At 40.5% G+C, this 21,424-nt stretch overlaps 3 protein-coding genes across 11 annotated transcripts; 2 read left to right on the top strand and 1 right to left on the bottom strand.

Annotated features, from left to right (window-relative positions):
* Window positions 1–37: 37 nt before the first annotated feature.
* LOC105838588 (Golgi SNAP receptor complex member 1) lies at window positions 38–2,042 on the bottom strand. Its single transcript, XM_012684267.3, has 5 exons — window positions 1,846–2,042; window positions 1,363–1,538; window positions 1,110–1,291; window positions 947–1,015; window positions 38–619 (listed from the first exon to the last, which is right to left on the bottom strand). Exons 1-5 carry the CDS (start codon window positions 1,877–1,879, stop codon window positions 382–384), a joined length of 699 nt encoding a protein of 232 aa, XP_012539721.1. The 5' UTR covers window positions 1,880–2,042; the 3' UTR covers window positions 38–381.
* A 2,039-nt stretch (window positions 2,043–4,081) lies between these two features.
* On the top strand, window positions 4,082–15,009 carry LOC105838586 (interference hedgehog). 8 transcript variants are annotated; one of them, XM_012684264.3, is made up of 7 exons: window positions 4,082–4,814; window positions 9,390–9,470; window positions 9,592–9,894; window positions 10,050–11,051; window positions 11,962–12,786; window positions 12,867–12,982; window positions 13,594–15,009. In XM_012684264.3, the coding sequence occupies exons 2-7, from the start codon at window positions 9,401–9,403 to the stop codon at window positions 13,765–13,767; spliced, it is 2,490 nt and encodes an 829-aa protein (XP_012539718.1). In that variant the 5' UTR covers window positions 4,082–4,814; window positions 9,390–9,400; the 3' UTR covers window positions 13,768–15,009. The 8 variants fall into 8 exon arrangements, with proteins under 8 accessions (XP_012539718.1, XP_028049274.1, XP_036148121.1 ...); XM_028193473.2 differs by lacking the exon at window positions 4,082–4,814 and adding an exon at window positions 4,862–6,247; XM_036292228.1 differs by lacking the exon at window positions 4,082–4,814 and adding an exon at window positions 6,268–7,397.
* A 393-nt stretch (window positions 15,010–15,402) lies between these two features.
* On the top strand, window positions 15,403–20,975 carry LOC105838594. 2 transcript variants are annotated; one of them, XM_012684275.3, is made up of 9 exons: window positions 15,403–16,036; window positions 16,153–17,463; window positions 17,631–17,706; window positions 17,792–18,810; window positions 18,888–19,080; window positions 19,165–19,311; window positions 19,531–19,825; window positions 19,934–20,207; window positions 20,272–20,922. In XM_012684275.3, the coding sequence occupies exons 2-9, from the start codon at window positions 16,231–16,233 to the stop codon at window positions 20,335–20,337; spliced, it is 3,303 nt and encodes a 1,100-aa protein (XP_012539729.1). In that variant the 5' UTR covers window positions 15,403–16,036; window positions 16,153–16,230; the 3' UTR covers window positions 20,338–20,922. The 2 variants fall into 2 exon arrangements, with proteins under 2 accessions (XP_012539729.1, XP_036148120.1); XM_036292227.1 differs by lacking the exon at window positions 15,403–16,036 and having other exon boundaries at window positions 16,043–17,463; window positions 20,272–20,975.
* Window positions 20,976–21,424: the final 449 nt, after the last annotated feature.

Genomic DNA, 21,424 nt, shown 5'->3' with positions numbered 1-21,424 from the left:
AATTGAGTAAATTCATTAGTATAATTATGAACAAAGATTAAATCATATTATAACATTTATTAAGTTAACATGTGGACGTGGATGAGAGTTCCGTTTATATCATATATCTCCACGTCTAGTATTTCGGTATAAAAAAACTATACAGACGAATTTCTTTTCGTGCACATCAAACGCAAGCGATACACTCACTCAATCATCCACACGGCGCATACACACGAAATCTTGCATACTCTAAAGTACTGTTTCCTACATGTTCATTGGATTATCGCCATAATACCTCATAAACGTATATGTATATCTTTACTGTGACAAACATATTGCAAAAATTCACGATGAATAATCGCTACCTGGAGGCGCAACGGGAAGTATCTCGGTCATTATCTAATGAAAAGCGTACAGAAGCATTAAAAACGTACAGACACCAATGACGAGACCGAGTATAACGGAGTCTCTTCTTTTACGCAGATTTATCCTCTGTAGTAGACTGTTCACCGCTGGGAATCGATTGGAGAGGTCATTGAATCGGGTTCGTATACGTTTGAATGCCTGTCTCTGAGTCATCAGGTGATCCCGCGTTTCCATCGCTATGCTTATTTGGTCATTGATCAATCGGTCGGAACTGAAAAGAAGATGTAATATATATTGCCAAATATGCACTCTAAAGAATTTTTTAATATATTCAACATATTTAAGTTATTATATACACTACAGGCCAAAGTTAATCTGCATTGTATATATATTTAAAATGACATTAATAAAATATATATTTCAATTTCTTATTCATTTAGCCTGTAATAGACTAAAAATTAAAATTGAGATTGGATTGAAATTTAATCGATCAGAAAAAAAGGTTAAGTGAAGTAAATTTTACTTTTATTTCAAATTTTAATTCAATTTCAATTTCTAATCTGATAATTCGCGCATAAAAAACTAAGAACTAACTTACTTGTGAATATGTTGGTTTTCTTTGAGATACATTTCACGCCGATTTAACCCACTCGCACTTTTGTAATTACTATATAAAATAAATATGAGATTAATCTAGTTTTTGATATAAAATTTAATATACAACATAAAATTACAATAGTGAAAGACAGAATAATACGTACTCTATTTCTTTACGGACGCTACCTAAAAGATCTTCGCGATCTTTCCTGGCCGTAAAGTTATTTCTAATTTTATTGAACTCCAGCTTGTAGTCTTTCAGGATCTCCTTGTGGCGCTGCATCGTGTGCAGCATAGCTGCCCCATTTGGCTGCAACTCACTCATCCTCTCGTTTATGGAGAACAGCTGTGTTAAGTCACATCCGAATCAGTACATCCGTCTATTCACGAGAGTGAGGAAGAAGGAAAAGAGTCTACCTTGGTGAGCAGCGTCTCGATCTCTAACGCCATGTTCTCGAACACCTGCTCCTCATCCAGGAGAGGAACTTCCTCCGCGCTGACATGCCTCGTGCCTGTGTTTATGCCCAACTTGCTGAACGCCACTAGCTTTGCGTCGATCTCATTCTCCAGATGTCTCGCCTGCTTCCTGAGATCTGCAACAGTGGCTCGCGTGACTCAGCTGTACCATCTCTAACAGGCGTCAAAAATCTTGGCGAAAAAAAAACACGTTCTTATGATGTAACATCGCATCGAGTGAATCGTCAATAGTGCAACGTGATGCAATGACATGATCGTCGAGATAATGTCATTATCTAGGATGACGTGTAGAACGATCTTCGGGAAACGCTCCTCTGACAACGTAAACAATGACCGCGCAGAGCCATCCGTTTTTTTTTCCTTAAACGTCTAACGGTACCCGTGAGTCTCGCTGCGTCCTCCGCGACGGACTCGCAGTCTTACCTTCCCAGTCGACCGTGTTCAGCGAGGCAGCCATTTATCCGCGAAGATCGTAACCACACGCGTTCGTTGTGATGCGTAAAACGTCACATAACACCCTTTCCTCCGCCGCCTCCGGTTGTCCCGGTGCTCTGGTGCCAAACGTAAATCTCTCGAGATTACGAATTATGGAGTCGCGACCAGTAGCGACGCGAGGCTGCGATGCACAGAACTAACAAGCGGGGCCTGCTTTTGGGAAAGAAGAGAAAGTCACGTGTCACTTTCGCGAACCGACCAATGGGACACTTACATCTCAATCGACTCCATTTCGGCGAGCAGGTTTAAATTTTGCAACAAAAGAAAATGCGAAGTAACGCGACAAAATACTTTTATTAATCGTATTCTAGATTTTAAATATATATATGTTATTCGGTACTCTAGATTTCTTTATTCGCTCTCTGAATTTAACGCGCGAACGAGGATACGGTCGACTTTCAAATTGAGAGGGGAGGGAGGGGGAGAAAGAGAGCGATAAGAAGTGCAAAAAGTGTAATCGGAGAACAGTATCAAGTGACAGCAGCATAAGAAGCAGTCAGCATAAAATCGCGCGTGAGAATTATGTTAAAATTCGGGACTGGAGCTCGGACACTCTAACGTCTAAAGATAGCTGTTAATAACGAAACGTTTGAGAATCGATCATCGCGCGGTTATCATCGAGAGAAATTCAGCGTTGATACGTGGGGTAGAAGAACGAGGGGGGAGATGGGAGAACGATGATGAGTGCTGACATTCCTCGGTCGTAAATAAAAAGTGTCGTATTTAGCTTCGCTGAAGCGACGGGGTGACGATAGCCGATCCTGGAAGCGATATGCTCCGCTTGCTTATTTGCCGTTTAGATTCGTGAGAGCTTACGAGTGACATACTCAAGATCAAAAGTCGTGTATATGCGGATTCAAACATACATGCCGTCTAGCACCTTCTAATTTTAATTTGAACATTGAGCTCTTGTTTTTTCTTTTAATTTATAAGCAGCAATGCTTGTTTTCAAAATCAAGATATTTTTAAGATAACTAAAATGTCTTGTAATGTCTAATCTTAAGATAATTTAACTTTAATGATATTTCTAACACTATTCGCACTCTCTTATTTTTCGATACTTGCTCTGCGTTGGTTCACGATACTTTTAAATTATTTACATCATTTTTACGAGTCTAAAATATTCTTCAATGATTCTCTTACATATAATTTCATATTTTTAAAAAGTATTTGTTGTATTCAGGTTGTTAATTTAAGAAAAAAAGTATATAAATGTAATATAATTAATTACAGGACTTCTATAAATCTATAGAATATGTCTATAAAATATAAATCTAAAATATGTGTCTAAAAAGTTAATTATGTCTTATATCCCGATTTTGGACACGTGTATTGTCTGAGAAGCTTCAATTTTATAATATTTTAATATCATGAATTTGGCTTTAGAAAAAAACTACAGCGTAAATTTTTTAATAAATGATAAAAAATTCTTATTCAATATTAAAAGAGTACTTGACGCTCATAAAATTGAATTTGTAATTACACGATCAATGTGATAATTGAAATGTGATAATAAAAAAAATATATATGAAAAACAGTACAGTTTTAATCAGAGAATTTTTTTACATAAGTGAGAAAAAAATTAAATAATAAGGATTTTTCAGTCACAAGTTAAATTACTATATTTTATTAAAATTTTTAAATACACCGCCACTTAACTTTTCGAATTTCAAATTGCATTCCGAGACCCGATTCGTTCCCGACTTCAAACTTGTCAGTCGTTGACATGCGCCGTATGTTGCAAAACAAATTTGAAAACATCGCTTTACATGCAAATATATAGCAAGCAAACCAACCCTTGGCAATTATTGCACGCAGTCACGTGTACGTTTACAAATCTGTCGCGTGATCTTCGCATAACGATCTCTTATTCTAAATATTTTCACATTTTTACAACGAAACGCTTATCAGTCCACGGCTACCGAATCAAGCGCGCGCGCGCGCCGTGTCACGTGACGCGACAGATACCAACCTAAGCGAGACGAAAGACGCCAGTCTTTGAGCGTTCCTCTCTCCTTTCGAAGCCTCTCGCCTCCATTCTATCTCGCTCTCGGATCAGGGGGGTGCAGAAGGTGTAGCGGAATGCAGCGGAATCCTCGCGCGCGACTCCACGGAACTCGCAAACCGAAACTCCTTCGCGCGTCTCTCTGATAATCGGCCATCGGAAGAGTGCAGAAGGTATGCACTCGCGGTGCAGTTGCAAGGAACGAACGGAGTCTGCACATCGCCGTGGTGTGGCTGTGGGGCCATCATTACCACCACTATCACCACCACCACCACCACCACCACCACCATCATCGCGACGGCATCCCTCCACACCACGAGTCGTCGTCGCCGCCGCCGCAGCCGCCGCCGCCGCCGTGGTTCAAAACCTGTCGGTCTGCATTCCAGTGTCGCCGCCGGTGAACGCCAAGCGGCAGCGGTCAGCAGCAGCAGCTAGCGGCGGCAACGGCTGAGCAGTACAGCGGTCTCGTCGTCAAGCGCGTCCCGTTCGGTCCCCGTCCGTTTCTCCGACGCGTGCCCGTACGCGCGTCCGCCGCCGCCGCCGCTCCTTCGTTGTGACTCGAGTGAGTTGACGCGTAAGCGCGCGCGGGGCGAATCATGAGATAAATCAAGGGGAAACGGTCGGGATCGTCGGCGAGGTGGTGCGGCGGGGAAGCGCTCCCCCGTGAAGAAGGAGCTACTCTCCACAAAGGGGTACACACACACGCGCGCGCGCACGCACGCGGGGACCACCGCGCGGCGGAATTTTCCTGCGCAGCGCGTCCCGTCCCGTCTCCCGAAATTACCTCTCATCCCGCGGTATAGTGATCGGCGAGCGGCCCGCGGGGCGAGAGGAGGAGGACATCTCTCTTTCGGCGTCGGCTTCGGTCGGCGCGGCCGGATCGAGAAAAAGGGTAAGCAGCTTCTTTTTTTCTTTATTTGTTTCTCTCTCTCTCTTTCTCTCTCTCTCTCTCTCTCTCTCTCTCTCTCTCTTCCTCCCTCTTTCTTTTCCCTCTTTTTCTCCGAACGGACGGGATCTCGACGGTCCCGGTACGGATAGATCGATCGTGCGATCACGAACCCGGTCCTCCGCGACGCTCCGCGTCGGAGAGGAAGCGGCAGCCGACGCGCGCGCACCGGATCCCCACGCTCGAGGGGATTTCCGCTTCCACGGGAGAGAGAGATCGTAGATCGGGCAGACACCAGATCCGGATCTTCCCGTCGGCGTTGCGTTACCCTCTCTCTGTATTTAGAGTGCAGTTACACGGCGTGAAGGGAGAGGCGAGGAGGGAGGCTCGTTCTATTTGCATTTTCCGCGTGCGAGAGACGAGGCGTGCGACTACGGGTTGGGGGAGGGGGTGAGGAAGAGGTACATGGCTGGGGCCCGGACGTGGGCCTGGAGCGCTTTCTTCCGCGTCGATTAACTCCATCCTATTGTCTAGTTCCCCCCCTCTAGATCTTCTTGTAGAGACTGTCCTCTCCGCGCCTCCTTCGGAGAACGGACGATTTAATTGCGAGATTTATTACAGTCAATTCGTGAAGAGAAATCGGCCCTCGCGGTAGATCCATCTTACTTAACAGTTCGCCTTTGTACCCTCTTCTCGAGCTTGACTCCGGGCGAGAAAGAGAGAGAGAGAGAGAGAGAGTGAGAGTGAGAGAGTGAGATTGAGCAAAGAAGGGGAAAGAGGGAGAGAAAAAAAGAAGAGAGAAAAACAGGTGCGGAGGAAACGCGGATAGGAAGTGTGTAAAGGAGGTCCGACGAAACAAGTGTACTCGGGAGTCGTCGGAGGGCCGAAAGGGGGAGGATCAAGATATCAACGCGGGAGTAACTGAAAGGGGGACCTCTCACATTCGTTATCATCCGCTCCGAAATCCCTCCGGACGCTCTCTTCCTTTTTTTCCCTCCCGTTTTAATCTCACCTGTTCGACGAGACCCGTCGTCTCCCCTCGATTCCCCCATTAGCCGCACCGACCGTGAGACAATTGGGGGGAGGGGGGGGAAGCGACGGACGAAATTCAAAATTCGCCTTCAGTCTTATCGCGAACTCGTTCTCGGATAAAAATGTTAGACCGACACTTCCCAATCGGAGTATTAAATCCGAAGAAAGAATCGTGACGATGACTACGACGGATTGCCGCGAGATATGTGAGGTTTATTTTCTATTATATTTTCCTGCAACTGGGCTGCGCTGAAAACTTCTCTCCTCGTTCTCGCTGAATTTCAAACATATAATTATTTCACTTTGAGTGAGACCAGTTGAAAACTTGCACACTACGAGTTCAGCTACGAAAGGCAAAAAAACAGATTTACGACCTGTCCGTCTCTCAATCCTCTGTCGGGAATCTTGTGAGTATAATTTTCAATACCTTAGACTGGTAAATTTTCCTTACTTGCTTTCAAATTCCCTTTCTCACTTTCAGAATGTTTCCCTTCTGCCAACAACGGACGGAGAACCATCCGTCCTTGCCGTCCGTGCCGTAGCGATCGCGATCTCTACGATCCCATAAACGCACCACGAAGAAGAGAAAGAGAGAGAGAGACAGATAGTCCTCCGCTGGAATACTAATGACACGAATAGTCGTTTATGGCATGGCCGCGCATTCCGCGTAGAACAGGAAGGAGTCGTGGTCCTCACGTCGTCGGTCGGAGGATTTTCAGTCCGAAAAAAATTCTCGGAGTGTCGGATTTTCGGAGATTCTTGTAGGATTGAGATGGACCTCGGTCATCTCTTTCTCTCTCTTCTCATCTGTGCTTCTTACATAAATTATATTGCATTGGATATTCCCGCGCAGGCTACTCTGTTTTTCGCTGCTGTTGTTTAGTTGGACTACCTGAGCCACTCGTAGACGGTTGTGTTTTTTCAAAGTGTTTTTTTTAAGTTCTAAAAAAAGACTGAAAAAATGCAGATATATTCACGATTGTACAATTATATTATATGCTGAGTTTTATGGATGTAGTACGCCAACTTTCGAAATAATAAGAAAAAATTACTTGCTATTACATTTGAAAGTGATACAAGAAATTCGGCAGCGATTTTCTGCTTGGGTCAGAAATTATTTGAATAAAATACAAATGTGACTCTCCGGAAATGTATTAAACGACAGTAACGAAAATCCGAATTTGCTTCAAAGTATTTCAATGTGTAAATATTAAAGCACATTTGTGAAAATGCAATATTGACACGTTTATAAGAAATGTAACATTGTTTTCGGGCAATTAATTTGCACTCGATAATCGTTGGTAACGTGCTACGCAATATTTCCTCTTCCCTGTTAAATTTCGTAGACTTTTTCAACGCGTAACGACGACGTCCGGTCCGGCTGTGTAAACGCAACGCGGCGATTAAGTCGTTAATACGAAGGCGCGCATCGGACGGATTAGGTGCAATTACGGCGCCGCAGATTGTGCGTGCACGCGCCGCCGCGCCGCCGTTCTCGCCGCGTCCGGGAGGGGACAACCACTGCTTTGGAATTCGGCTTCTTTATTTTTACGAGAGGTAACATCGGAAACCAGCCTCTTTGCGGCCCTTCTCACCTGTTACATACCACCGCCATTTATGCTACCATTTAACCAGAAGTTAAGAGTCGTGCCTCATAATACATAAAACACACGGCGAAGGCTGCCGCGGTCGCGCCGATAATCCACTTGCACACACTCAAAATTGTCTCCCTCTTCCTTCTTCTCGTTACCTCTTTTTTTTCCTTGCTTCTCTCTCTTTCTCTCTCTCTCTCTCTCTCTCTCTCTCTCTCTCTTTCTCAGGTTTACTCATTCGAATGATAAATTTAAGATTGAGGTACGCTCGCTTAAAACGCTCGTTTAAAACTCTCGTTATTCCGCTTTATTCCCTTCTCTCGCATTCGTTTACTTTATGTATCTCGAGTGCCCATTTCGCTTCCTACGTGTATTAAAGTATACCCACAGGCAGAAGGCGCAATGTACAATTTTGGAAATTTTCATGAAATTACGTCACGTGGCACTGGAAAGTTATGAATATTGAAAGCTCTCCGATTATCATACTTTTAGCTACAGATCGCGCCTAAAAGGAATTCCTAAATGTGATTAATATGTTAATTATTGGAATCTCTTCTTAATTAGCACCAATTTTTCACGTATAGCTATTTACGTGGTGTAATATTAGTAAAAATTAGTATTCTGAAGTTTTTTTATTGAATTAAATTAATGGCGATGGCACATTAACATATTAATCGTTTGTTGCACTAGAGTCAATGAAGAAATTCTATTAAACAACATTCAATTCAATTAATCATCGAATGACAAGGTATTTACTATCTGGAAAGTTCTGGAAAATCTAGAATTTTTAAATAAAATTTGAGCAAACTGATTCTGATTAATTTCTTATTGAATTCTGATTAATAATAATAATAATACATTATTGTTATTGAATCAAAGAGTATTATCAATAAATAATAAAATAATCCCCCTCTTTTTTTTTCAAATAAACAGTTTGTTTTGTTAGCTTTGTTCTAAGGTATATTTTCTTCATTTTTAATAAATTTTATTAAATCTAAAAAAATCTTTTTATGTCCGTCAAACGTCCAACGCCAGCGAGGGATTAAGACGCGCGTTTCTCATTCGCCGAGCTTTTCCGCCGTCGGGAAAACGTTGACGCGATAGATCAATGCAATCTTGGAGAGGCGTGCTGCTTCGCCGTGTGGGTGCCGTAACGTAGTACGACGACGTCTCCGCGATCCGTGATGTGAATGGATATACCTACGCGCGGGCCGTGGCGGCGGCGCTATAGGCTCGACTCGACGAAAAAGAATTATTACCGTCGCTCCTCGCCATCGCCGGGCATGCTGTGCGCGCGATTATATGGCTCTCCGATGGCCTCGCGCGCGAGCGATGCACGTGGGTGTAAAACGGTTCGCGCAATGAACGGCGGCAGCTCGCGACGCCGTATATGGATATTTTCTAGACAGCCACGCGTCATCCACCTCCCCTTTTCTCGTTTATCATTACACGCGAAAGAAACAAAAAGACCCGTTACACTTTAACGCTCGTTACCACTCGTCATTGTAGGATCATTCTCTTGCCCGCGTCTTCCAGCCACTATACTTGCCTTCCTTTCTTCCCTTCTTTTCCTTTACTTTGCCAAAATGTAATTTTTTTTTTTTTTTTTAGTATGAAATTGTAAAGATTGCGACATAGATAATTATTCTTATCCACTTTTCTAATTTTCACAACGACAAACGCGTGTAAAACCTGCAATTACCGCGAGATAGACCATTGTCATTTCGTGTCTTTAATTTAGGATGACAAATGCGTTCTATTTCTCTCGTGAACTCTCGGCGTTCTAAACTTAAACGGTATGCTCGCTCGGTATTAATTTTAGTAGGCTCTTCGCCGAGACACTCCGCGAGAGAGCCACATATTTGCCTTCCCGCGTACGAAGGACCGGAAAAACAACCAGCGAGCAAATGTCTGGCTAACGTAATAATAATGGCATCGTCTTCTTTCGTGCTTGCAGAATGTGTCAAGATGACATCTATCTCCTCTTTATGTGGCATCGTCGTCATCCTGCTCTACAGTCCGATCGCGTATACATGCGGTAAGTTTCTTAGAATGATATTACGTAAATATTACTTTGAAACATTGCGAGAGAACGTCGGATAATAATAATAATAATAATAATAATAATAATAATGTCGCTTTCGATATTCGGATAACAGAGGAGGAGAAGAAGCAAACGGAGGAGTTGAATATGTCCTTCGTCCGACACCCGCAGCCTTTCGCCGCGCCTCTGAGTGATGAGATGAGCTTTGAGTGCATGCTCAACATCCCCGCGGAGAATTTCGTTTGGTATCACAGACCCCTGGACTCGAGCAAATGGATAGCGCTGCCCGAACCTTCCAACAAGCAACCGTCCAAACCGTCCAACAACAACGTCGAGCAACCCATCAAAATGTCACGGCACATCGTCACTGTCGACAACGAGACGAAAGCCGGAGACTACCGTTGCGTCGCGTATTTCGGTGAGTCATCGCGAAAATTGATATTTTACACACTTCGTTCAATCACTAATCCATTCTCTATTTCATTTGAAAATCATACAAGATAAGGATTATTTATAATAGAGTATAGCCTTGGTTCTAGAGATTTATAAGGATTTTTTTTAATCTTCTGGCAGGCACCAGCGGGATAGCGTCGGATCCAGCAAGATTATCGCTTGCGACGATAGACAAATTCTCTGACAAAAGCGATGTCTTTATCGAAGTGGAAGAGGGTAACACCGTACCTATTACGTGTCCCGTACCGTATTCCGAACCGGAGGGCATAGTACAGTTTTATAAAAATAACGTGCTCATCAAGGACACGGAGCTGGCGAACGGCAAAACCACCATGGTCCTCAACAATGTCAAATTGACAGACAGTGGATCATATCACTGTAGCGTTACGAATTACATAACGTTGGTGGTGCTTACGAGCAATCATAAGACCATTTTAAACGTGTACGCGAACTTTACCTTCCAACCGCCGTATCTCACCAAGCAACCGCAAACGCAGTATACGGTGCCGCGCGGCAAAAATGTCACATTGGAATGTTTCGGCGCCGGTTATCCCGTGCCGCAGGTCACCTGGAGTCGCTTGGGTGGTTCTCTACCGTTAAAATCCGTGAAATCACCCAACGGTTTGACATTGGTTCACGTGCAACCATCTGATCGCGGAGAATACGATTGCGCGTGGAATAACGAGGCCGGACAGATCAAGTCGGTGATCATCTTGAAAGTGGTAGAACCACCGAGGGTCACAAAACCGCCGAGACCGTGTAAGACTCTGGAGGGCGGGAAATTGCAGCTCTCGTGCGATGTAACGGGCGAACCGGCACCGAAAATGGAATGGCTTATCAATGGGGAACCCTTGATGCCCAGCAAGACGGTAGAAATGAGGGACTCCACGCTCATCATATCCGAAGTCGAAAAGAAGCACGCCGGGATCGTTCAGTGCGTCGCCAGCAATCAGTATGGATCGCATTCGGCATACAACCTGTTGCAGGTGAAACCGAAGGAGCACGTTATCGGTAGCAAGGCCGAATCGAAGCCAGACTACGGGACCGTGTCCAGACATAACAAGCATACCAGAGGTGGCGGTAGACGCAGGAATAAAGAAGGAAAGAAGAAGGGCGGTGCAGGTAAGTTATTTGCTTGTGTTATCGTCGTTTCGTACGTTTTTCTTATCATTTTATCAAACGTTTGGTTGAGATATCGCCGATATATTTCTTTAGCATGACTTTTCTTTTATAAAAAAATTTCAGAACTTTATAATTTTTGTTTAAACAGATTAAAAACAAATAAAATTAAAACTAAAAAGACATTTTCACGATTAATTTTGTTAATGTTGTGGGTTATAGTTATAGGTTGATTAATTTATATTTTTTTAGACTATCACTTTAAGAATTTCAGTTGAGTATACAGAGAAAAATTAAAAATTGGAAAATTATAATATATTTTAATTCCATGTTATTTTTATATTTAATTTTTTTCAATTGCGAATATAATTTCGAATCCAATTTCTGTATTAGATTGATAGCATTCATTGATATATTAAATATAAAACAAAAAGATTAAACTTTTTTGCGTGGGAGTCTAGGGGGCGGAGCCTCCGGCCAGAGCTCGCGAGCCTCCGAAGGCGAAAGCAGTGTGAGCAAGCAAGTTGTTTTTGTCATTTTTCTTTCGAATAATGCCTTCTTCCCTCCACTTATGGCCCACCATAGATTCAATAGTGCTTTGATGGACAGTTTTATCGCTCCAAGCTCTAATAATTTTTAATGCACAAGCAAAGAGAATTATGAAAGATTGCATAAATTTACATAATTCAAAGTATCGTTATAACTGCAAAGAGTAGTTATTTTCTTAATTTATTATATTTATATATTTTTTAAACTAATAGTTAAAATTTACATTCCATTCTGTTTTTTATACTTTAATAAGAGAGAGAGAGAGAGAGAGAGAGAGAGAGAGAGAGAGAGAAACAGAGAGAGAGAGAGAGAGAGAGAGAGAGAAGGTTAATTCTCTTTATTAAATTCATCGTTTTTCTTTTAGCAGCGGTTTTAGTACCTCCGGATCAACCTAACGTCACAAGACTGTCCGATGTCTCTGTCATGGTGCGATGGTCAGTGCCAGAGAACAAGGGTTTGCCGATACAATTTTTCAAAGTTCAGTACCGTGAGATCAGTCTGAAGATGAACGGTAAACAGGCAAAGTGGATGACCGCCAACTCCGAGATACCGAGCCACGTGCGATCCTTCGAAGTGACTGACTTGCAACCCGATCATACCTATCGATTCAGGATCGCCGCGGTGTACTCGAACAACGATAATAAACTGAGTCCGAATTCTGTACGTTTTCACCTTAATAGGGATTCCGATATCGACATCAATAAAATGCCGATACCCTTGTTGACTAACACCGAGGCACTAGGACCGGACCAGGTGTTGTTGGTGTGGCAGAATCCTGACAAGTCAGCGGAGATAGACGGATTTTACATATATCATCGAGCTTCCACTTCAGCTGGTGATTATCTGAAGACCACCGTCGAGGGAAAGAATGCCTGCAACATGACCATTTTCCATTTACTACCCGACACTACGTACGAATTCAAAGTCCAGAGCTTCTCCGTGGATGCAGCGTCAGAATTTTCTCAAATATTGCGACAGAAAACTAAAAAGCTCATCGTCCAGAATCCAGTTCAGCAAGTGGTGGCGGAAAATAAATTAAGGCCTAACGAGAATAACAAGAATGTCAGTATACATGTCATAATTGGTGGAGTATTTGGAACTTCGTGCATCCTGATCGCTCTCGCCTTCGCAGCAAGATTTTTGTACAAAAGAGTGAAGTATAAGCAGAGTCAGGAATCGCAAAGTGAAGGTATATAATCTTTGACAAATTGACAAAATTTTATTTCTTATTTTTGAATATAGATAACATTTTGTTTTCTTATCGAGCAGGTAAACCAATAACAAATGGACGAATAATGAATGGTGGAGTCACAGACTCCAAGATTAACATTACGTCCAATCCGCTTGCCGGCCTCGACACGTCCGAGGATATAAGGCAGCCTAAGGTCAGTATTTGTAAGTAACAACATCTGCACTTTTATTCCACCGGAAGAAAGTAACGGAACTGAATTTTCGATCATTCGGCATCTATCCGACGACGATAATGAGAAGGCATCAACTTTCGATCTCAAACTCGTTGTATAAAATTTTGTGTGTTTTTGATTTCTTCAAAACATACTTGCTCACCTTCGATCAGTCATTTACTTTTCTTCCGGGAATCAGTACGATTCTAGACGAGCATGGAACATGTTAGTCGCATATATAAAATTCTTTAACGATCAAAGCTATAAATTTTAGCTTCGCAATCACGAGCGAGATATTTCAGTAGGTTTGCTATTGGGCGATCTCTCACGTTTACTCGAGACATCGGCTTCCGCTCTCGTCTAACAGTGTAAATCCGACCATTAAATTGCCCGATATATTAAGGAGACTAGTCTTTTCTAGTTTTAGCATTGGTCGCGCGCTGCTCTTTAATTCTACTCGCTCTCTGCACTCTCTCTGGAGCCGCTTTTCTTTTGTTTTTCCGAACGCGACACACGCACGTTACCACTTACACGCTCTAGAATCTGAAAAAAGAAGCGAACGAACGAACGAACACGCATGTTTCTAAATCCAGAGCGGACAACAGTCGTCGATGGAAATGACGTCGTTTCTAAACGGCCAAAACAACAATGGTAGCAACAGTGGCCATAACAACGGCGACGCAGCCGGGTCTGACGTGAACGTCACGTCACATAGCGAGCCGTCGTCTCTGCGCCAAGGGCCGCTGCCTATCGAACAACGTTTGTGAGAATGATCGCAGCTATATCTGTTTTATAGACGGTAAGAACACGAGAGACCCGAAATTCGCATCCTCTCGAAGATGGACGGTGTTCACGCCGTTAATTGAGTCTACGAATCTTATTAAGCGAGAACATTGTCTCGCGGAAAGAAAAACGTAAGAGCTTGTCAACACGTTATCTCTAATAAGAAAACCTAACTTATAGACTGTATTTAACGTATTTTGCTATTATCGCAACGATGAGACTGTTGCAAGACATTTACAGGGTGTCTTAAGTAGATATGCTCAAATGTATCGCTACTGTAGATTGGGATTGATTTCGCGCACCTTACTCGGGAGAAAGATATGCGGTGTCGCAGATTTCCCAGCAAATACGATACATGGTTTTTTATATTTAATATAATTGATTAGAGTATTGTAAAGATTTCTTTCCACGTCTTCCGCTTATCAGTACGAAGATAGTATTTCATCGAAGTCAGCCGAAATAGTCCCACTTTATAGTGCATAATTAGAAAGTTAAAAAACGACCTGGTTTGCATCCTACCGACATATTCCTTATCTTTTCTCTTCTTTTCGTAAGAACGTTATTAAGACCCTTGTTCGTTAAGTAGATGTGAAATTTAATTAATGTACCTGCGAAATAACTGACTTAACTGTTACATATCTACTTAACGGTCGTAACTAGTGAGCACTGAATATAACATTGTTTTAGTAATTTTTCTATCTCCCTTTCACGTTGTACACATCACTTTCATCACTACTTTTTAAGAATTTTGTAATAAAAGCTTATGTATATCTATAAAATGCATAACGTAAGGATACACGATACGTATAGTTACATTAACTATTCGCCAGTGTTGAAGAGAAAGTAGTGTCACTTTACGAGATAGAAAGTTAATAGTAATATCTTTTTTATAAAATAATAATGAAGACGTAATGGTTGAGTCATATATTGTTAACGATTATTCTGGTGTGTATGCCTGTTATTTTTATGTGTTTTCCTAGCTGCAACAAGAGAAACAATTTATTGATCCATGACCAACGCAATACTACACGTCACGATATCTCTGACGGTGATTTGTTATCGAAATTATATACAAAATGTTTATATATTGCGAGGAGACAAAAAAATATGTGATGAAATTATATTTTGATAATTGATATTTGCGTTATGGCGCGGCAAAAGACGAAAACTGTAAATACAAGTGTATAAATATAAAATTTTTCTAAATAAATTATATTTAAACGTTTGGCTTTTGAAAATGTTGCTATTCGCAATCTGTGAGTCGACAATAGGGCAACTAGTGAAAATATATATTTGTACATAGTACGATAATACTTGAAGCGACATGAATGAACGTATGTGCCTTGCATCTTGCCTGAGGATAATATGATTACTAAAAATAACGATTATTTATATACTTCTGTATATGTATATCACCATTTTGTGTACTTAATTTTTATAAAATAAATTATATAAAAAAAAGGAATATGTGTGGAAAATATGAAAATATGTCTGTGTACGAAGTAAAGCTTTATCAAGCATTCCTTTTTTTATTTAGTGTTTTTTATTTGATTGTATACAATTATGTTGGATGTGAATATAACATGCTTTAAATATAATAATTAAGTGATAAAAATTATTGAAGTACTAAAGATCCATAACCAAATGTTCTTTTATCAAGGAAGATATTTATAGAATATGTTACGATTTTTTAGGTAATATGTATTTCACGTCATGATTCAAGATAAAATTATATTCTATTTGTGAATGTAATTATATTTTATTTTTTATTTTATATATAGAATTCTATTCATAAAATTAGTTATTTTTATGTATATGTTTTTATGTATTATTATCATGAGTCTATTTGACGTATAGTTTATTCACGTGTCTTTAGAATTTTCAAATATTTTTGGCATTACCGCGTAGAGATATAAAAATATAATTTTATCAGTTATCGGTCTATTCTCTTTGTTTAGCTAAACTGTGCGAGAAGTTCAGCTGAAAAGAATTAACGTCGAACGCTTTTAAATCGAGAGGATTGGGCCCGCCGACACCTGTGCCTCTTCCGGCAGCTGGACAGATGGCGCTCGGTGGTTCCGTGTAATTTAAAAGTAACCGTAAACCGATGTAGTGAGGATTGGTAGGTGCGTGGATGTACGCACACGTAAATAAATAAATAGATAGACAAATCGGACAGACGTCACTGAAAACGTCGTCCTTCGCGCGAGTTGTAATGTTCGCGGGATTCGTCGGACCAGGAAATCGAGCAAGGTAATCAGCCTAGCCTCAAACAATTCGGAGCCAAAAACAATTCACGAGGTTCCGCCGGGTGTGGATTAGCGTACGTCGATTTTTCCTCTTATTTTTTTCCTATTTTTTTCTTCTAGCAATCGTGGGAAATCGTAAAATACTAAAATAGTAGTGGATCTCTCGAACGGCCGGGGTGAGACGGATTTAAGATCGCCATGTGCGACTTGATAGACTTGAGCAGCCCGAACGTGAAGAGAACGATGGAACTGGTGATGCCGTCGCCGCTGATCCCAGCGCCGAAGAATGTCGAGTGCGACAGCGGAGCGGGCTCGGAGACGGAATCGGCGATGGGAAGACAGGTAGAAGGTAACGACAATCCGTTCGACCAAGTGTTGCACGAGACCGCCGAGTACGTCAGCAAGAAGGGCGATCCCTTCGAGGTAATGCTTCAACGAGCCCTGAAGTTCAAAGGCTGTAGGAACGCCCGGTCTGTAAACTTCACGGACGACTATACTCCGCGTAAGAAAGGCTATTTCAAAGCGATGAATAAGACGTCGGGTATGCTCGACGAGTCGTTGCTCGATTGTAGCAGGTTTGTCTTGTTCGAGAGCGGAAGAGACAGAAAGAGTGAAAGTGTCTCATGTGACAGCAAAGGAGTAGATCATGCGTCTGTCTTCAAGCAGGAACATAAAATATCCGGTCCAGACTCCCTTGAGTTATCCATCTTAAATCAGTCTGCGATGAACGACACACTGCTGGAAGTAATTCCCAAGGAGAATGACAGATTGTCACCATCTTTATCATCACCATTGGAGAAAGATGCGTTGTTCAAAGAGGATATCTTTTTTTCAAGTAACAATTATCTTAAGTTAAATATTCAGCGTTCATTGTCACAGGGGGCTGGAAAGTCGCCGACAGGATTGCCATATCCGTACAGAAGATCGCAGTCCGTGACAGATGGGCAAAGGAAAGCCTCGTTGGCGTCAAGTGGCACCAGCACTGTGTCGTTCTTAGACAAAGGCTTCTTGGAGAGCAGACAGAGTGATCAGTCTGTATTCTCCAGTTTGTCGAACGTCTCGTCCATAACGAAACTGACTTCTGCCTCGTTGTCGTCAGTTCTGTCGATCGATCCGATGAACCGTGCTTTCGTGGGCGACGGTTCGTCCTTGAAAAATCAAGAGAGAATGAGCATAACCGAGAATTCGGCGGATATACAGCCAAGGCGGTACGACTTGTCGGATCTGTTGGAAAAGTTTAACAAGTTGAAAGGCACTATGAATGATACGCAAAACATCTTGAATGTAACTGAGAATGACACCAGTTCCTACGAAAGTAATGATCAAACTACTGATAATAAATTGATAGATGTCGATATATTCGTTCCAGAACTAAATATAAATTTCAACAAAAGTTCGTCTTCCACTTGTTCTTCGGATTCTGTGTTCACTGTAAGATATGATTCAATATAGTATATTGCATATAGGATTTAGAATTAATTTAAAAAGAATGTTGAAATTCTTTTAGTTATTTCAATACTTAAGTATAAACAAACGATTTTACAAAATTAATTTATTTCTAAACTATTTTATATTGAAACAGAAAAAATTGATTACAGAATAATAAAGTCAATAAGTCTATACTGAAAGAGGCAAAGGTGCTTGCGAAAACTTTTGAGGAATTAAATTCTGGATGTAAGTATTTTCTATATTTATAATACTCGAAGTTAATTTAAGTTTTTTTAATAATTCATTTTTCACTGTCCTTTTTCTTTCCCAGCTAGTATAGATGATGATTTCATATCAAATAATACTTTGTGGATGTCAGAATTACTACCGGCATTTGATGAACCTGCTGTAGATAATTTGATTCATTTACCCTCGTCGCCAGAAGAATACTCAAGAGATAGAAGCAATGATAAAAAGCAATCTCCTGCAAGCATCGATAGCACGGAAAAGAACTCATTGAAGGAATTGTCATTTACTAGTGTTTCTGTTGTAAAACAAGACATAACTTTGCTATTATTAGATCTGAGAAAGTTAGTTAAACCCGAAAGTAATCCTGAAGCTAAGAAATTACTTGATAATCTGGAAGATATTTTGAATGTTAATTATAAAAATAATACGGAATTGTTGGCAGCCTGTCTTAATGCATCAAACAAATCACAAAGTCTTCAGAAAACCTCTTCGGACAGTATTGAAAAATTTGATAAATCAAGTACAGATAAAAGCTTGAAGGAAGAAAAAAATAAGATATCCCAAGAAATGATTTGTAATAATGAAAAATCATTGTCGGACGTAAATTATAAAGACTTGGAAGATACATCACAAAACATCAGCGAAAAATCATCAATTACAGCCTGTAAAAATAATGACGAAACTCGCAAGAATATTACAGATTCATCTGATTTATCAGAAGACAGCAAGTCTAAAGAGTATGAAGTTAAAGAGAGAGATAGCCAGGTGGATAAAAAGATAGCGGTAGAATTGCTGGTAAATCTTAAAAAATTATTGAGCGGTCAATTTGAGGATGACACGACGATACAGTTACTTAAAAATATAGGAAAAGTGTTGAATATCGCATTAAATAACCCTGAAAGTGGAATGCAGACTGATTGTACTAGGAAGCAGAATATCGTATTAAATAATCCTGAAAGTGAAATGGAGACTGATTGTACTAGGAAGCAGAATATTCAGCAGACTACGCCTGTAAGAGCTCGAAAATCTGATTCTAACGTGCATTCGTCTGCACTTTCGACAAAAGTAACACATAGACGAAGCTTGGAGTTAAAATCTAAAGTGAGTAATATCTTTATTACTTTTTGTCATAATTTTAATTATTTGCTTATGTATTGTATTTTCTATCTTTCGAGAAGACAGTTAGAAAAAGTATATCTGCAATCGAGTCATCGCCTAAGAGTACACAAATACGCACACGTAGGGATTCATCCAACCTGGAAAACCGCCAAAAGCGTTTTTCAAGCGATCCTGGTTTTACTAGCAATGTATCAAATAAAAAACCTGTGATTCCAGAAGCATGTAACACAAGAAAGAGTAAATTATATACAAGTATGCGCTGCACATTATTAACTTATTTGATTAGATATAAATAATTGAATTATTATTGAATCACATTATTGGAATATATTTCAGCGGAAGTTGCAAAATCTGAATGCGGAAAGGAGAAATCCATTGGTTTAAATGATGTCAAAAATAAGCTGAAAAAAAGATCAGATATAATCAATAAAAAAGGTCCTATAAGAGCGGTACATCCTGTAGATAACATGCAAAAGAACAGAGGTAAGCCTAACATCTGTTGAATAAATTCGAGAAAACTTAATTAATTAATTAATAGCATCCTCAGATATTAATATTAAATAATTAATTATTAAATAGTTAAAATAATTGATAATTTGGAATCAACAATTTTTTATAATTGATAGTTTTAAGATAAAACTTAATGTTTTATCAACTGATAACATAATTTGGTAATTTTTACAACAAAGTGTTATCTTATAGCATCAATCGGAAGAAAAATGTCTTCTCAAATTATAACACCACCAAAATCCAATAAAATTACTCCATTGGGTAACAAAATAGTCAGCAGCACTCCAACAGACAATAATTACTATATGCCTAAAAAATCCGCAAAATCCAAACCGATAGCCTCATCAACGCCAGACAGCCAAAACAACAAGAACGCACCGTTGACGGCGTCCGTAAATAAAAAACGTAACCTTTCCTGCGATATCTCACCGGTGACTACGTATGTAAACATGAGCAGCAGCGACGAGCGAAAGGACAGTCCTAGAAGGTGAGATTGAGTTAAACAACTTGAAACGAAAGAAGCAACTTGAACTTGAAGCAAAAGAAGAAGAAACATTACGATAGTATGATAACGACTAGATTTTTTTGTTTTTAGATCTACGTCTAAGTTGCCAACCCCGAAAAAGTGCACAACACCTACGCGTCAGCATACGGACGCGCTTGGTATTCCGAAGTTCCTGACCCCGCCAAGGCATTATTCGTCGTGCAATACGAATAACCATTCACGATCCCCGCGGCGCTTGAACAGGAGCGCGATCGGTCTCCAGCGATACTCCCCTGTAAGCGAAAAAAAGGATATTGGAAGGATACAGCAGAGTCCGTTGAAGGAAACTAATAGGATTAGCGCGAAAGTGAAACCGCTCAACTTGGTACGTCTGTGACGTCTTTCGTGCGAGTGTCATTTCGATCAACACGTTTTACATTTATGCGCAGATTTCCAAGATCAAGCGACACAGTATCAGCGACTTCACCGAAGAGAAGGAGAACAATTACGCTTGAGAAAGGAGCTTGAGAAGGATCGAAATGATCTACTGTTGTGATATCAATTATGTAATCGGAGATTGCCTTTACGTGTATAACACTTTACGTCTTATCGTCGTAAGAGACACAGTTTTCTTTTTATTCTTTTATTTTTGTGATATACTTGTGTTTTATAATAAAATATTCGGCGAGAAGGTATGCTATTCGACCGTTTGCGAACTATGCTATTCGACCGTTTGCGAACCCTGAAGTAGTTTTAGTAGAGCGTTACATACGAAACGTTGTGTACCTTCGAATTCGAAATTACTTATGCAATTTAACAGAAAGTTCAAAGTAATATAAAATGATGCATTAATAAAATCCCAGATTTGTGAAAAAATCAACGCAAGATTCAGAGAGAGAAAAAGAAAGAGAGGGAAAATTATATATGAAGATTCAGGATATAATTCCGATATTTTTTAAAATTTTGACAGCGTATGCCTCAAAATTTGTGTTTTTCCTATTCACTTTTGATGTAATACGTAATCTAAGATGTCGATTAGCAAATCTTCGACGGAATCAAGAACTTTAATAATAAAAAACTTTATTATGCATTTTTCTATACATGGCATTAAGAAAAATATTGATTTTGTTCGCATCGAGTCTGTGATTAAAATTTAAAATCAAAGAGGTTGCAGCCGGCTTGTGAGATTATTGCGCACTCTCTTGCAGTCTCTCTCCTTCCCCTATTATTCCGTACGTATGATGCGCGCGCAGCGTCAATCACATGATCGCCGAGACCGAAAGTGGAAGACGGCAGCGCCGCGATTTTCGAAAAGGCAACTGGATAGGGGCAGCTTGGCTCGCTTCGCGGGTATTACATTGTGGTCTTTTATAAAAATTTTTTTCTGTTGAGAAAAGCTCGGGTAAGTAGTATCGAAAAACGTCGCCAAATTCCAAATATTTCTTCGACTTTCACGTTTTGCTTCCAACGTAAACGTAATTCAAGCGGTGATCTGGACTGAATTTTGATAATAATCTTAAACGGCGATTAACTTATCGAATAACAGTGTTCTCTTTATCTGTGTAATTAACTTGTTAATAAATATTGTCAGTATTAAAATTC

This window comes from Monomorium pharaonis, chromosome 9 (assembly GCF_013373865.1).
Source record: "Monomorium pharaonis isolate MP-MQ-018 chromosome 9, ASM1337386v2, whole genome shotgun sequence".
NCBI classification, from domain to species: Eukaryota; Metazoa; Arthropoda; class Insecta; order Hymenoptera; family Formicidae; genus Monomorium; species Monomorium pharaonis.
Note: the sequence above shows the minus strand (reverse complement) of the source record. Positions and strands in the feature narration are given on the sequence as shown.

Coding starts and splice junctions, on each gene's coding strand:
- LOC105838594 (XM_036292227.1), top strand. CDS start 16,231: ATGTGCGACTTGATAGACTTGAGCAGCCCGAACGTGAAGAGAACGATG. Junction 17,464..17,630: donor CTTCGGATTCTGTGTTCACT/GTAAGATATGAT, acceptor AATTGATTACAG/AATAATAAAGTCAATAAGTC. Junction 19,312..19,530: donor TAACATGCAAAAGAACAGAG/GTAAGCCTAACA, acceptor GTTATCTTATAG/CATCAATCGGAAGAAAAATG.
- LOC105838588 (XM_012684267.3), bottom strand. CDS start 1,879: ATGGCTGCCTCGCTGAACACGGTCGACTGGGAAG. Junction 1,539..1,845: donor GAACACGGTCGACTGGGAAG/GTAAGACTGCGA, acceptor CCACTGTTGCAG/ATCTCAGGAAGCAGGCGAGA. Junction 620..946: donor GAAAACCAACATATTCACAA/GTAAGTTAGTTC, acceptor TCTTCTTTTCAG/TTCCGACCGATTGATCAATG.
- LOC105838586 (XM_028193468.2), top strand. CDS start 9,182: ATGCGTTCTATTTCTCTCGTGAACTCTCGGCGTTCTAAACTTAAACGG. Junction 11,052..11,961: donor AAAGAAGAAGGGCGGTGCAG/GTAAGTTATTTG, acceptor TTTTTCTTTTAG/CAGCGGTTTTAGTACCTCCG. Junction 12,787..12,866: donor TCAGGAATCGCAAAGTGAAG/GTATATAATCTT, acceptor CTTATCGAGCAG/GTAAACCAATAACAAATGGA.